The sequence below is a fragment of the Tupaia chinensis genome, unplaced genomic scaffold (assembly GCF_000334495.1).
Source record: "Tupaia chinensis unplaced genomic scaffold, TupChi_1.0 Scaffold000450_1, whole genome shotgun sequence".
Classification (NCBI taxonomy): Eukaryota; Metazoa; Chordata; class Mammalia; order Scandentia; family Tupaiidae; genus Tupaia; species Tupaia belangeri.
The window spans coordinates 234,513-247,473 of record NW_006159956.1 but is presented as its reverse complement, the minus strand read 5'-3'; the positions used below and the strand labels follow the sequence as shown (position 1 = coordinate 247,473).

At 54.9% G+C, this 12,961-nt stretch overlaps 1 protein-coding gene across 7 annotated transcripts in view; it reads left to right on the top strand.

Moving 5' to 3' along the window:
- The first annotated feature begins 2 nt into the window (after positions 1 to 2).
- PLA2G6 (phospholipase A2 group VI) overlaps positions 3 to 12,961 on the top strand; it is a 72,081-nt gene continuing 59,122 nt past the window's right edge. For 3 of the 7 annotated variants that reach the window (XM_027774521.1, XM_027774520.1, XM_027774519.1), the window contains exons 1-2: positions 58 to 144; positions 10,787 to 11,174. In XM_027774521.1, coding sequence (XP_027630322.1) covers positions 10,876 to 11,174 — 299 coding nt within the window. In that variant the 5' untranslated portion in view covers positions 58 to 144; positions 10,787 to 10,875. Of the gene's footprint in view, positions 26 to 49; positions 145 to 4,728; positions 4,745 to 10,786; positions 11,175 to 12,961 lie in introns of those variants that run through there. The other 4 variants (XM_006155348.1, XM_006155345.1, XM_006155347.3 and 1 more) reach the window with 4 other exon arrangements.

Below are 12,961 nucleotides of genomic sequence, written 5' to 3'. Positions count from 1 at the left end.
AGGTGGCTGTGCTGAGTAAGCGGAGGTGAGTGACGCCGCAGGGAGGGGCGGGGCCTGGGGGGGCCCTTCCCAAGCCTTCTCTGGCCGAGACTCGCGTCTTCACCCGGATCCTCCTTGGACCTTCGTCGTGTCTCCGGTTCTGAGGCATGTCCAACATTGACCCCTCCCGGCTTCCGTCCTTTGATGCCCCGGCGACCCGACTCCCATCCCAGGACGCCCTTGCCACATCTCGAACTTGCGCTCCCTCAGGGACCCTAGCTTTGACGCTGGGTTCCTCCTCAGTGCCCGAACCTCCTCCGCGTGCCCCCCCCCCCCCAGCATCCCCCACTTTCCCCGCACGGAGTATCCCTAACTTCCCGAGCCAGTTCTTCCTTACCCCCTCGAGTCGCAGACTCTCGGGGCGCCCCCAGCTTTCACTCTGGCTCCCATTGGTTGTCCCCAGGTTCCTTCTTGTGCCATTTTAAGTGCCCCCGATTTTCCACCTCGGTGTGTTCCCACTTACTCCCCCACTTCCCTGTCTCTTCCACATTCTGCATTTGTGTCCCCCCCGTCCCGATCTCTGACTCCGTGCGGGTCTGTCATGTACCTCCAGATGTCCTGTGGACCTGCCTCCCACGTGCTCCCTCCTTCCCCACAGCCTGGTCGTCTCAGGCTCTTCCAGCCCGAGTCCTGTGTCCACCCCCTGCTCCCACAGATGACTTGGAAGCTGGTGACAGGGAGCAGGTGACCTGGGTGACCATGTGACTTGGCTGGGGGCAGGCCTGTGGGTGTGGACCAGGGAGGGCACAGGGATCTGTGCCCATTTTTTTAATGGGCTACCCACATGACCCCAAACAGATGCCTTTCCCCAAGCTTCTGGATCTTTCCCTCACGTGCCTGCTTACCCACCCAACAGGATGTGTGGCAGGTTTGGTTTGGCAACATAGGGGCTCCACCCTGGGGCTGAATGCAGTGTTTTTGTTATTAGCTGTGCCTTAAAAATGTTCCTGGGGTTTGGAGACTATTATCTGTCCAAGTCTCAGTTTCCTCATTTGTGACAGGGGGGTCTGTATTTCCTGCCCTCACATGGCTGGCATGACGTTAAAAATTGGAGAAAATGTAGAAAGCAAAGTTTGTAACCAGTAGGGCCTGTACAAATGCATGGTTTTGCTGTGGTTCCTAGACAGGACGGGAGAGGCCAGAGAGGGATGAGCAGAAGGTGCCTGGTCCTTTATTTAACCTGTGGTGGTGTTTATTATCCACTCCTGCGAGTAGGGCTCTTTTCTACAGGTAATCGGCACCATTCATTGGTTCATTGTTTATCCATCAGGTGTTACTAGGCTCTCTAATGTTCTGGGCTACCTGACTGTGGCCAGTGTTACTTAAACTAAGGATGGGGGGGCCCTGAGTTGCCTGCATCACCATTCAGGTTGGAGCTGGAGTCTGTTCAGTACATACAGAGCCTGCGCGATCACCTTGCTGTGTAAAGGTCATCCGTGTTGTCTCAGTGCCCAGGGCATTTCCTCTCCCTGTAGGGGTTACTTTCTTGTTAGGTGACAGTATCTCGAAAAGGAATTTCCTTCTCATTCAGCAGAGTGACATCACCAAGAAATAGAGACGTGAGGAATTGAAAAGCCGCGTTCGTGTGTGTGGGTATGTGAAGGGAGGTTGCAGAGTGTGTTTGGAGCTTCGCTTGGCAGAGGGTGGCTCCCTGGGAGAACACGTTCTGTGTCTCTCACGGTGAGTTGAACTCCCCCCAGTCTCGGAGCTGTAAGTACTAGCCCTACTCTGGCAGTCTTCAGATTTCCATGCCCAGTCCAGTCCAGGCCTTGCCCTGAGTGGGAGACTCACATAGCTAGCTGCTCACTCAGCACCTGGTACTTAGGCATTTCAAACTTAAGGTTTGGAGGCTTTTCTCTGTCCAAGTCTCAGTTTCCTCATTTGTGACGAGGGGTCTGTATTTCCCTCACAAGGCTGGCATGAAGTTCAAAATGTGAGAAAATGCAGAAAGCAAAGTTTGTAACCTTTTGCGTGTGTGCAGAGGATGCGTGCACTCCTGGGGGAGGGGAGTGAGAAAGTATTGCCCCATGGGAAATAGTCATACTGTGATCCCTTCTCCCTCTTGTTGGGATTTTAAGCACAGATGCACATACGCCTAGCATGTTTGTCAAACAGCCTACTCCAGGACTTGAACTGCACAGTCAGCCACGTGGGATCCAGCTGCCTTAATCACCTTGCCACAGGCTGACCCACCATTATTACTATTATTATTATTCTTTTAATTAATTGCCAGAAGGTGCAGGTGCTTGCCAGACAGAGAAGCACTCCCCATGGGGCACAGTCACACCGGATCCTTTTTTCCCCCACTTCTCCATCCTGTCGGGATTTGGGGCACACATACACGTGTGCCCAGTGTGTGGTTTGTTATTGTTTCCCAAGCCACCAGGGCCGAGATTTGAACTGTGATTATCTATGTGAGATCTGCCTCCCTGGGCGCTGCACTTGAACCATGCACTGTGGGCTGGCCTCCAACGTAGGGTGTTTAGAATTGAGTTCCTGACATCTGGAACAGTCCTTGACCTGCCCTCCACCAGAACCTGCTCTCCTGCTCTCTTTGCCAGCGTAGGGAGTGGCCGTATTATTCTTCCAGGTGCTCAGGTGAAAGCTGCGTGATTACCCTTGCTACTTCTCCCTTTCCTACCTGCATCCGGCAAGACTGATTGGTGAAGTCTCTTCTTGGCTCTAAGCCCTGCAGTGGCTTCTCTCAGTGACAGTCTCCTATTACCTTTCTTTAAGGAAATTGTAAAAGTTTATTCTATCCATGATAGGGTGTGCCTGCATGGCGCCCTTGGCAGGGTCTAGCCGTGTCAGTGTCCTTTTCCCGGCCCTCCAACTTGTCAGGTCTTGGATGGATGTACAAGCACGGACAGTTTTTCAGGCCTACCCGGGACCTGAACCTGCACTCTTGTGCTTCCTTGCCGTGGCTGGAACCCACCAGGCATGCTCCATCCCCAGGGCCTTTGCATGTGCTCTTCCCTCTGCTCAAGAAGCTCTTCATCTAGATAGCCCTCTACTTCACCTTTCTCTTTCTCGAAGTATTAAACGTGACCTCAGAGTCAGTTCTTGATGAGTACTTTCCCAGTCACCCTGTCTAATATTTCAGTCATCACCTCCACTCTGACTTATTATTTTCCTTAGCAGCTACTCAGCCTCAAAAACCAGTGTAAATATTGGATTGTCGGCTAAGTCATGACACATTTTTGCATAGAAAACAGAAAAACGTCATGACTTTCCCACCACCTAGTATTTTGCCTGTGTATCTGCGTCATGGTTCGTAGCATTCTCTGAGATGCTAGTTCCAGGCAGGCAGGGTTTTGTTGGATTCGTTTACTGTTGTGTCCTCAGCGGCTGGAGCGAGTGCCTGCCACAGTAGGTCCTCCGTCAGTGTTTGTGGAGTGAGTCACGGCGTGTGCCATGCCACCAGCCCAGAGGATCTCCTACTGTAGTTGGTCCTTGGGAACTCTGGCAACGGTTTGGGGCAGTGTGCTGCCAGCTGTGGTCCCGCCAAGCAGACAATGGAAAGGGCATTTTGCTCTGGCTCATGTGAACAGCAGCACGTTTTTAGAGGGACCCAGCTTCAGAGCATGAGAGCCTAAGTCAGGCCTGCTCCTCCGTCTCCCATTCGGCTGTGTCCCGTGCAGTGTGAGGACCCAGAGCTGCTCTAGATTGCAGCTAACGGGGTTCATGTCCTGGCAGGTTTCCCACTCTCCCCGTGCCTCAGTTCCCCGTGTGTGATACAAGCCGTCTGGAGGAATGTGTGTAGTGATTCACCTCCAACACTTGACGGGGCAGCTGGCACCTGGTGGGCACGGGGTGTGGGTGGCAGTGCTCCTGGGCTATGTCGTGACAGGGCGAGCCCTTCCCATTTCTTCCCAGTTCGGGAAAGGGTTTGGAGGGGGCGGGGATCAGAGCAAACACCTGGAGGAACGTTTTGCGGGGGCAGTGGCGACATTTGACTTGACCTTTGTTTTATTCGGCCTCTCCTCACACACTAACTGAGCACCCAACTTTGTGGTAGGTCCTTTGCCTAGTGCTGTGTAGGGGTCAGAGGAAGAAGGCAAGACCCCGTTTCCTCTGTCTGTGCCTCAGTTTCCCCACGTGCCAAGCATTGGTGGTGATCACACCTTTCCTCTTTCTTCGGCACCTTTTGGCAACCAACAGATGTGAAAACCCTTCACTGACCGTAAAGCGTGGTGGCCTTGTACGAGGACGCCAGTCCATGTGTGGGGACGTGAGAGCCGCAAGGAAATGAGGGAACAACCGAGGCCACAGACAAGGCAGGCACGGTGCTGCTCAGACCTGGCTCTGTCAGGATTGTAGGAGGAGGAGTCACTGCCCAGGAGGGAGGTGCCGTCCTGCTGCCAGGTCCCTCCTGCGGTTGTTCCAATCATGGGACATCCTGTCGTCAGCGGGCTCGTGAGGCCTGGTTTCCACCTGGGGCAGTTCCGTGTGTGCTCCTAGGTCCCTCATGTGGCCAGTCCCATGAGGTTCACTTCCTGGCAGCTGTTCTGCCCCTCTGGCCTCAGCTTAGGCGAGAAACAAGCAGCCAGCTTGGAGTGTTTTCCCTGGCTGGGATAGGAACGAGCTGAGCGCTAAGCTCAGCTGATCTCTAAAGCTGGGCTATCCAGGGAAGCCTGCCGAGGGATTAGTCCCGTGCCTGAAGCACGCAGGTGCAGGTGCCGGTTGACGGCTCTCCTGTGCAGGGGTGAGTGCCTCGTGAGCAGCTGGCTACTGGCTGGACTTGAGCACATTCCCATTGTGGGGGGAGCCCGGTGGCTCAGAGAGGGTGGGAGCAGGGTGCGTGGTCTCCGTGATCACCTGCAAGGGGATAAGGCATCTGTGTGGGTGCCGGCACCATGGGCTTACAGTTGGTTCATTCGTTTGTTCTTATTCATTCATTTGTTCATCAAAACTTTTTTTTTTTTAATTTTTGTCATAGGGTGCTTGTACACTCCTAGAGAGAGGCAGAGACACAGGGAGCATGGTCATACCACAGTTCCTTCTCCTCCATACTCCCCATAGGATTTTGAGCATACGCACACTCATGCTCAGCAGTTTTTTAAGCTGCCGGGTCTGGGACTTGAACCATGGAGTTGGCCATGTGGAATCTAGCACCTTTCCACCATGCCACCCGCTGGCCTATCACACATTTATTAAGCATCCTCTGTGAGTCAGGAACAGTGAGCTAGGAGCTTAAATAAGCAAATAAAAGGAGGTGGGGTGGGCTGCCCAAGCGGACAGATCCACTATCATTATCCCATGGGGAGTGCTTCTGCAGGGTGTGCGCTCGGTGTAGGGTGCTGGGGAAAAGAGGGCACAGCGGGCTGAGGGGAGGAGAGGCAGGGTGCGAGTTTGCAGGAGGTGGCATCTGAACTGAGTCCTGAAGGACTAAAAGGGATTTATTCCTTTGTCTAGACCTCCTGCATTGAGAGTGTACCCTGATGGCGTCAAGAGGTGGGCATGGGGCCGGATGGTGGCACAGGGGTCAGATGCAGTACTCTGCCGGGCTGACCTGCATGCAAGGCATCCCAGCTCACGTGGAGAGCTTCCCGAGTGTGCAGGGCGTGTGTCCCCATGATCCGGGACTGACTGAGGCCAGGGTGGGTTGCGCCATCAAGATCCTGTTGTGGGTCCCTGTCCCTCTCGCTCATGGAGGAAGTAAGAAACGAAGGTGGGCAGGAGAGCCTAGGCCGAGCGAGTGTACGTGCAGGTGCACTGAGGCACACCGAGGCGTGACTGTGACATGTCCTGGGAAGTATCAGTGGTGTGGCCAGAGGAGGGGTGAGGGGTGGGTCTGGCCAGCTCCCGTGAGCACTTGCCTCCCTGCCCAGAGTGTGGGCTCTCTCTGGAAGGTGCCAGGGGAAGCAGGGGAGTGCAGCATGTGCTTTGCGTCCTGGGGCAGGTGCAGAGAGGTGTTGGACAGGATTGTGCGTGGACCTGGCCCTCATGGTGTGGGTGCTCAGGGACAACTCTGGTGCCAGCTAGGAGGGACCGTCAGGGGCAGATGCAGTGGTCTGAGCCGTCAGAGGGGCAGCTGGGCCTTGAAGAATGGCCAGAGGCTCCAGCAGGAGCCAAGGAAGACATTCTAAGTGGGCCAGGGCAGAGGACACCCAGGTCCCCTTGACTCTAGAAGTTTAGTTTTCTCACAAAACTATCCAAAGGGGAGGAAAGAGAATGGCCAGACCTGGTGGCTTTGGCAGATGAGCAGCCACCAGAGGGCAGGGACAGTCCTTCTTTTGCCTGTGTCCTGCTCAGGCCCTCGGTGGAGGGACCAGTCTCCGGGCCCCTGTTCCCTGCCCTGCGTGGCGCTTCTTCTCAGCCTCAGCTATGCCCTGTCTGCAAGGTGGAGTGAGGAACCTGTCCCAGGGCTGGAGCAGCATCCTGCCTTAGAGCTGCTGGACCGATGCCTCTGGTGACCTGTGTCATAGTGGCCACAGCAGTGACCATGACCCCCTCTGGGTGATGCCTTCCCCTCCCGGCCACCGGTCCAGACGAAAATGCTCACTTCTCAGGGACAGGCTGGGCAGGCCCTGCCTCCTGCTGCCCATGTGTTCTCACCTGCTCCATCTGCTGGGGAGGCCTCTCTGCCTGTATCTCTGCCTGACAAATGTTTCCTCTCAAAGCTCACCTCGAGGGGTGTCTCCTGCAGCACCCCGAGACAGGCCCTGGGCTTAGCTTCCTCCCGTGACCATTTATGAGCCTGAGTAGCCACTTCTGGGTCCTCATCACAGATTGCCTGTTGGTTCTGGTCTCCCTCTGTTTTTCTTTTTTGGTGAACATCAGCCTGTTCCACTTTAACTTGCCGTTGGAGTGCCCAAAATCGGAGGCCTTTTTAGGCCTTAGTTTCTTTATCTATAAAATGGGCATGATAAGACTTGTTCTTCTTGCCAGACAGACTCTTCCCTGCAGGAACTAGCAGGCAGGCCAGGCCTTCCACAGGGGCTGGGGGTTTTTTGGGAAAGAGAGGCCAGAACTATCTAGCCTCACTCTAGGAGAGACCAAACTGGCACTTGGAAGCTGCTTGGAATAGACAGAATTGTCACTGTCACCCTCACCACAAAGGTCTTGGGTTCACGCCCCATTTGTGGCATTGGAGAGACACAGCCATGTGTGCCTGGGAGTGCAGGGTCAGAGTCTGATGAGCCTGAACCTGGGTGTGGCGCAGAGGTGACAAAGCAAATGTTTCCACCCAGGAAGGCCCAGGGTAGGAGGCTGGGAGGATGGAGCAGGGAGAGGAAGCCGGTGGCCTGTGGAGGGTGGGGGCCGTGCGTGGAGGAGTCGGTGGAAGGGACCTCCTGGGTGCTGAGTGGCAGCCCGCCTCAGCTCCAGTGCCCTCCCTCCTGCAGCCCTAGGGTCAGAGGAGGTGGGGGCCAGGAAGAGGAAGACAGAAACAAGGACACAGCGAGCTTGAGCTCTCTGCTCCTGAGCCGCCTTCCTGTCTGCTCCAGGACGTGGCCCGGTGGTTTTCGCTTCCTTTCTCCCTTCCAGTGATAACAATGGCCACTGTATGCCCGCAGTCGGCCGGCGTCCCAGGCACCTTCCCTGCATTGCGTCATTTCATCCCCATGCCAACCCTGGAGGGCTGGAGGGGAGCCAGGTCGGCCTTCCTGAGGCCACACTGCCGTCGTGTGTGCTTGTGAGGGGGGGCACCCAGGGGCGTAGGCTGGATCCCAAGGACAGGCTCCCTCCTCGGGGCATGCGGAATCTTTCTTTGTTGCAGTTGGGCCCTCTGGTGACTTTCCTCCTTCACCTGAGGGGCTCTGGGCTCGGGACACTTGGCTCCCTCTTCCCGGTGCTCCTTGGTCCCCTTGGCCTGCTTTTCTGAGCTGGGCTCGGCTCCACCGTGGAGCTCCATCTTCCTGGCTGCAGTTCCAAGGACTCGGCCTGCAGTCCTGCTTTCTGTAGAGACGACGATCATTTACACTACCATTTGGAAAACAGGGAAAGAAAGAGACTGCCCATAAGCCCTTTACCCTCATCTACTTGAGTATTAGCTATGTTTTCTAGAAGTCTCTTTTCCCCCCCTGTATGTATGTATTATTTCCTCAGTTAAATCATTGAAATCCAGTTAAAGTCTGCTTTTTAAAAATTTTGTTATTTGTTTTAAAAATGTGTTTTTTTGCTATAGGGTGCATGCACTTGCCAGAGAGGGAGGGAGCCAGAGAGAGAGAGAGAGAGAGAGAGAGAGAGGGAAAGTGAGAAATCACCTCCAGGGGAGATGGTCCGTCACAATCCCATCTCCTCCAGCCTCCTTTTGGGATTTTGGGCATGCACGCACACGTGCCTAGTGTGTTTTTCAAACCATCGGGTCTGGGACTCAAACTGTGGCCATGTTGGATCCAGCACCTTAACCTCCATGCCAACTACTGGCCCTAAATTCTGTTTTATTAACAAGCATTTTTATGTTTTAGACAAGGTCTTGCCATGTTGTGATCCTGCCTTAGCCTCCAGTTGGGACTGCAGGTCTGTGCCACCATACTCGGCTCTCTTTTTAATTGTCAGAGGGCATGTGCACTCTCCAGAGAGACAGAGACAGAGACAGAGAGAGAGAAGGAGAAAGGACCCCCAGTGAGGCGTGGTCATGCTGCAGTCCCTTCTCCCTTCCTCCTGTTGGGATTTGGAGGCGTGCATGCACATGTGCCTGGTGTGTTGCCCCAGCTGCCAGGGCTGGATTTAGGACCACATTGGCCATATGGGTTGGCCTTAACCACTGTCCTCCAGGACCAGCTCTTTTAGACAGTCTCTCTCTATATTGGCCAGGCCAGCCTTGAGCTCCTGATCCTCCTGCCACGGTGTAGTAGCAGAGAAGTGTTTAAAGCGAGGGGCAGCCCGCAGCAGAGAGAACCTGGCACCTGGCGATGGCGCCTCAGGAACATTTAAAGTAGGATTTGAGCACTGAGCTTGGGTGTGAAGACTGGTCGGGCCTTCCCAGGCAGGGAGGGCATTCTGGATTGACATGGCAACAGGGACAAGCACGGAGGTGCAAGACAGCATTGCTTTCTGGAGTTGTGCCTGCTTTGGAGTGGGCAGGGGTAGGGTGTGCAGAGCCAGGCTGGAGGAACTAGGATGGGAGACGCTCGGCAGGAAGGCTGGGGCTCTGCAGGTCATGCTCGCAGTGCAGAGAAACAGCGCAGGTAGGAACCGAGCCGTGTAACAGGACGCTGTGAGCGTTTCCCGAGTTGAAATCTGCGATCACAGCCTGTAGCGCCCACACAGTGTCTCCGGGTGAACACATCATAACGTGCTGTTCCTGCAGTGGTGGATGCAGGGGCTTCCCTTCCCGTGTCATAACAAAGGCCTGTGTGGTGCGCGTTGATGTGTGTGCTCTCGCTTCCATTTGGGGGCGTTCTTTTCCTGTAACCCATTATCATGCCTTCTCGTGGAGTCCCTCCCCGTCCCCCTGGCCACAGAGACAGGCACAGGCTTCCCAGTTTCCCTGGCCTTACAGCCCCAAATGAGAGAAGGAAGCATGGCCCGGGTCTGAACATTCTCACAAACCTGACCTAACCCTCACGGCATGTGGGAGACACTTTCTGTTCCATTTTAAAGGAGCAAACCGAGGCTCCCGGTTTCATATTTCTCTTGCTTCTAATCAGTCAGAAAAGGAAGGCTATTCCAGGGCTTCAGGGTGTCTCCGGAGCTCTGCCGCCATGGTTGTGTAAGCTGCAGTTTCCTTATCCGTAGAAGGGGAGGCGATAGAGAGCCGGGGTTTACTGAACGTTCGCCATCTGCCGGATGGCGTCATTAGGCACTGTTATAGTCCTGATGCCACAGACGAGGACATCGTGGGCAAGTCTAATGGGTATTACACAGAGAGGCTGAGTAACTTGCCCAAGGTCGCACAGCTGGTAAGTGATGAGACCAGATCAGCCCTGGGCTCCCGGGGCACCTGCCTCGTACAGTTTTGTGAGAATTAGATGAGACGTTGAGTAAAGTGCTTAGCTCTGGACCTGCTCTGTAGTGAGTGCTCAATAAACATCTGACGTCACCATTGTTCTCATCCCGCGCTCTCTTCTCCAGTAACTTCGTTAGCCTCGTTTGTCTCCCTTCTGTCCCTAAGGCCGATCTCCGCAGCAGTTAGGCCAGGGCAGGACGAGGCTATGAACTAGTGTCCACTTTCCTCTAGGGCTGCACTCTTGGCAAGTGATGTCCTGGCCCAGAGAAAGGAGGGGGTCTCTGGCTGATTATTGCCCCTGGCTGGAGTGCCAGTCTCTCAGAAAGGCAGTGTGATTCCATCATCCAGACTAGGGCCCCCTTCCATGGCAGAAATGACAGCTCTGCGCTGTGCAGCGGAGCTAGCCAAACGCTTGTCCGTCGCTTCCGAGCGCACGCTCACCTTCGTGTCCGCGGGCTTGCTCGTGATCTGTCTCTCCGAGCTCTTTGGGAAACTGGTAGTAGCAGGCACCCAATAGACAGGTGCTCCTCCCAGCCCCACGGCCGCTGTGTAACGTGAGCCCCTTTCGGTACCGATGGTTCTGCGTGTGGACTGTGATGAGCTGTGCCAGCCCTCCGAGCCTCTCCCTCTGCGCAGCATGTCACTTCTCCACTGTCTCCTTTGACCAATACAAGCCCACCGTACAGATGAGGAAACTGAGTCCCTGCTGGGGGCACTGAGTCGGGGAGCGGCAGTTAAAGTCACCTGGGCACCGTGGCAGCCTTCTAATCCCCAGCCTTACCCAAGGGCTAACCTCCCATTAGACCTTGCCCTCCACTCAGTGTCATTTCTCTTTTTCTCCCTCCTTTTCAGGTCCCTCCAGGCCCAGAACCAGGGGACAGCGCTGGTGGGGAGCCAGCTGGGTGCTTGTGCAGGAAACCACTGCACTTGGTGAGCTGGGCATGGGAGACCGAGCCCAGCTGACCAGAGACCCCGTTTTCTTCCAGACTGAGGGGGAAGGCGGCGGGGCCCCCCAACCTGCCCCGCAGAAGATGCAGTTCTTCGGCCGCCTGGTCAATACCCTCAGTAGTGTCACCACCTTGTTCTCGAACCCCTTCCGGGTGAAGGAGGTGGCTATGTCTGACTACACCTCGAGTCACCGGGCTCGGGAGGAAGGACAGCTGATTCTGTTCCAGAATGCTTCCAGCCGCACCTGGGACTGCATCCTGGTCAACCCCAGGAGCCCACAGAGTGGATTCCGGTGGGTGACGAGCAGCGGGGCACACGCTTTTCTCCTGGGCCATCCCCACTGCCCTCATCTCAGACTGGAGGGTCCTCAGCTGAGAAGCAGTGTCTTTGGGTCCATTTGAGGGGTCTGGAGAGGGACAGGGGAGAGGGGAGGTGCTACTCTGAGTGGAGGAAGGGGCTTCCTACGCCCACACCTTCTGGCCCATCAGGATCCCAGCAGCAGAGGCTTTGGGGAAGACTGGGTAGTTTCCTGCCTGGACATCCAGGGCAGCAGGGAGAGAGGCAGGCCGAGAATGAGGCCCACTGATCCCACCAAGACAACATTGAGCTCTGGAGTGTCAGAGGCAGGCTGACCTGGGGCTGCCAGGGAGGGCCTGAGGGCTGTGAGCAAGGGCTCTTACAGCTCAGGACCTGCTGGGTCCCCCTTGGGCCAGAAGGGAAGGGTAGGAAGCCAGGGCAGGGCTGAGGGGATGTGACCAGCCACAGGGGGAGAGAAGTAGCACAAGACCCAAGGGCAGGGCCCAGGGGAACTGTCAGGTTGGGCTTGTGTAAGTATCCCTCCTCCCATTTGCTCATCCATCTGCCTATCCCGTCACCCACCTACTCAGCGTGCACTGGGCACCTCCAGCGCCCTGAGTCCTGGGCCCTGGGCCAGGCCTAACCTGTGAGATGACAAGCGTGGTCTGTGTCATTCGGGAAGGTGTGGTCTGGTGGGGCCCACGTGTGTGTAGACAGGCGTGGTAGTACCACGTGGGAGTGCGCTGGGGGAGGGCGAGCCCAGGGACAGGCCTGGAGAGCTGCTCTGCCTTGGGCAGGACCAAGTGGGTACGGTTGCTCCAGACTTGCGGAAGCAGGGAGATGTCAGCCCAGAGGCAGCGGCTCTAGCTGGATCCAGATGCACCCTGGGCCGTGGTGAGAAGTTGTGCTGGGGGAACAGCTGCGTGTGCCAGGGAGGAGGCAGCAGCAGAAGTCTCAGAGAGTGGCAGGCTGGGGGCCAGGGCCAGCCAGGACATGCCAGGGCAGGTATCAGGGCCCCTGTCAGGTGAGGCTTCAGAGCCTGGCTTCTTAAGAAACGGGCAAAAGCCCCACAGCTGGCATTTTGGCTAAGAACACAGCCCAGGGCTCGCCCGGGCTCCAGTTTTTTTTTTTTTTCTTAAGAGAGATTTTTGCTATAGGGCATGTGTACTTGCCAGAGAGACAGAGAGACATAGAGAAACAGAAAGAGAGAAATCATCCCCCAGTAGAGATGGCTGTGTTGTAATCTCTTCTCCATTATCCTCTTAGGATCTTGGGCACACATGCACATGCGCCTGGTGTTGAATTTTAGTCGTCGGGTCTGAGACTTGAACAGCAGTCAACTACATGGGAGTCCAGCAATATAACCATTCTGTCATCTGTTGGTCCCCAAGAAAAGATTAAAAACAAATTACTGGAGGGCATAAAAGCATTGAAAATTGTTATGGACACTGGGGACAAAGTGGAAGGAGAGTAGGAGAGGGGAAGAGTATAGGGAAGGAAATTCAGTAAAAAAAAAAAGAGAGAGGTAGGACATTTTGTGGGACACAGACAAAGCTTATTACATGTTGATGGTGATGTGTATAATATTCTCAACTGGACTGGTCTGAGATGTATATCATGCTGGGTAAATTCCCTTTATAATCTAAATGATGTATAGCGGTTGAATGTGTAAATAATAATAATAAATAAAAATTTAATTTTATTCATTATATATATACATATATATATGTATATGTGTATGTATATATATACATATACATATATATATCTAAAATTTGCACA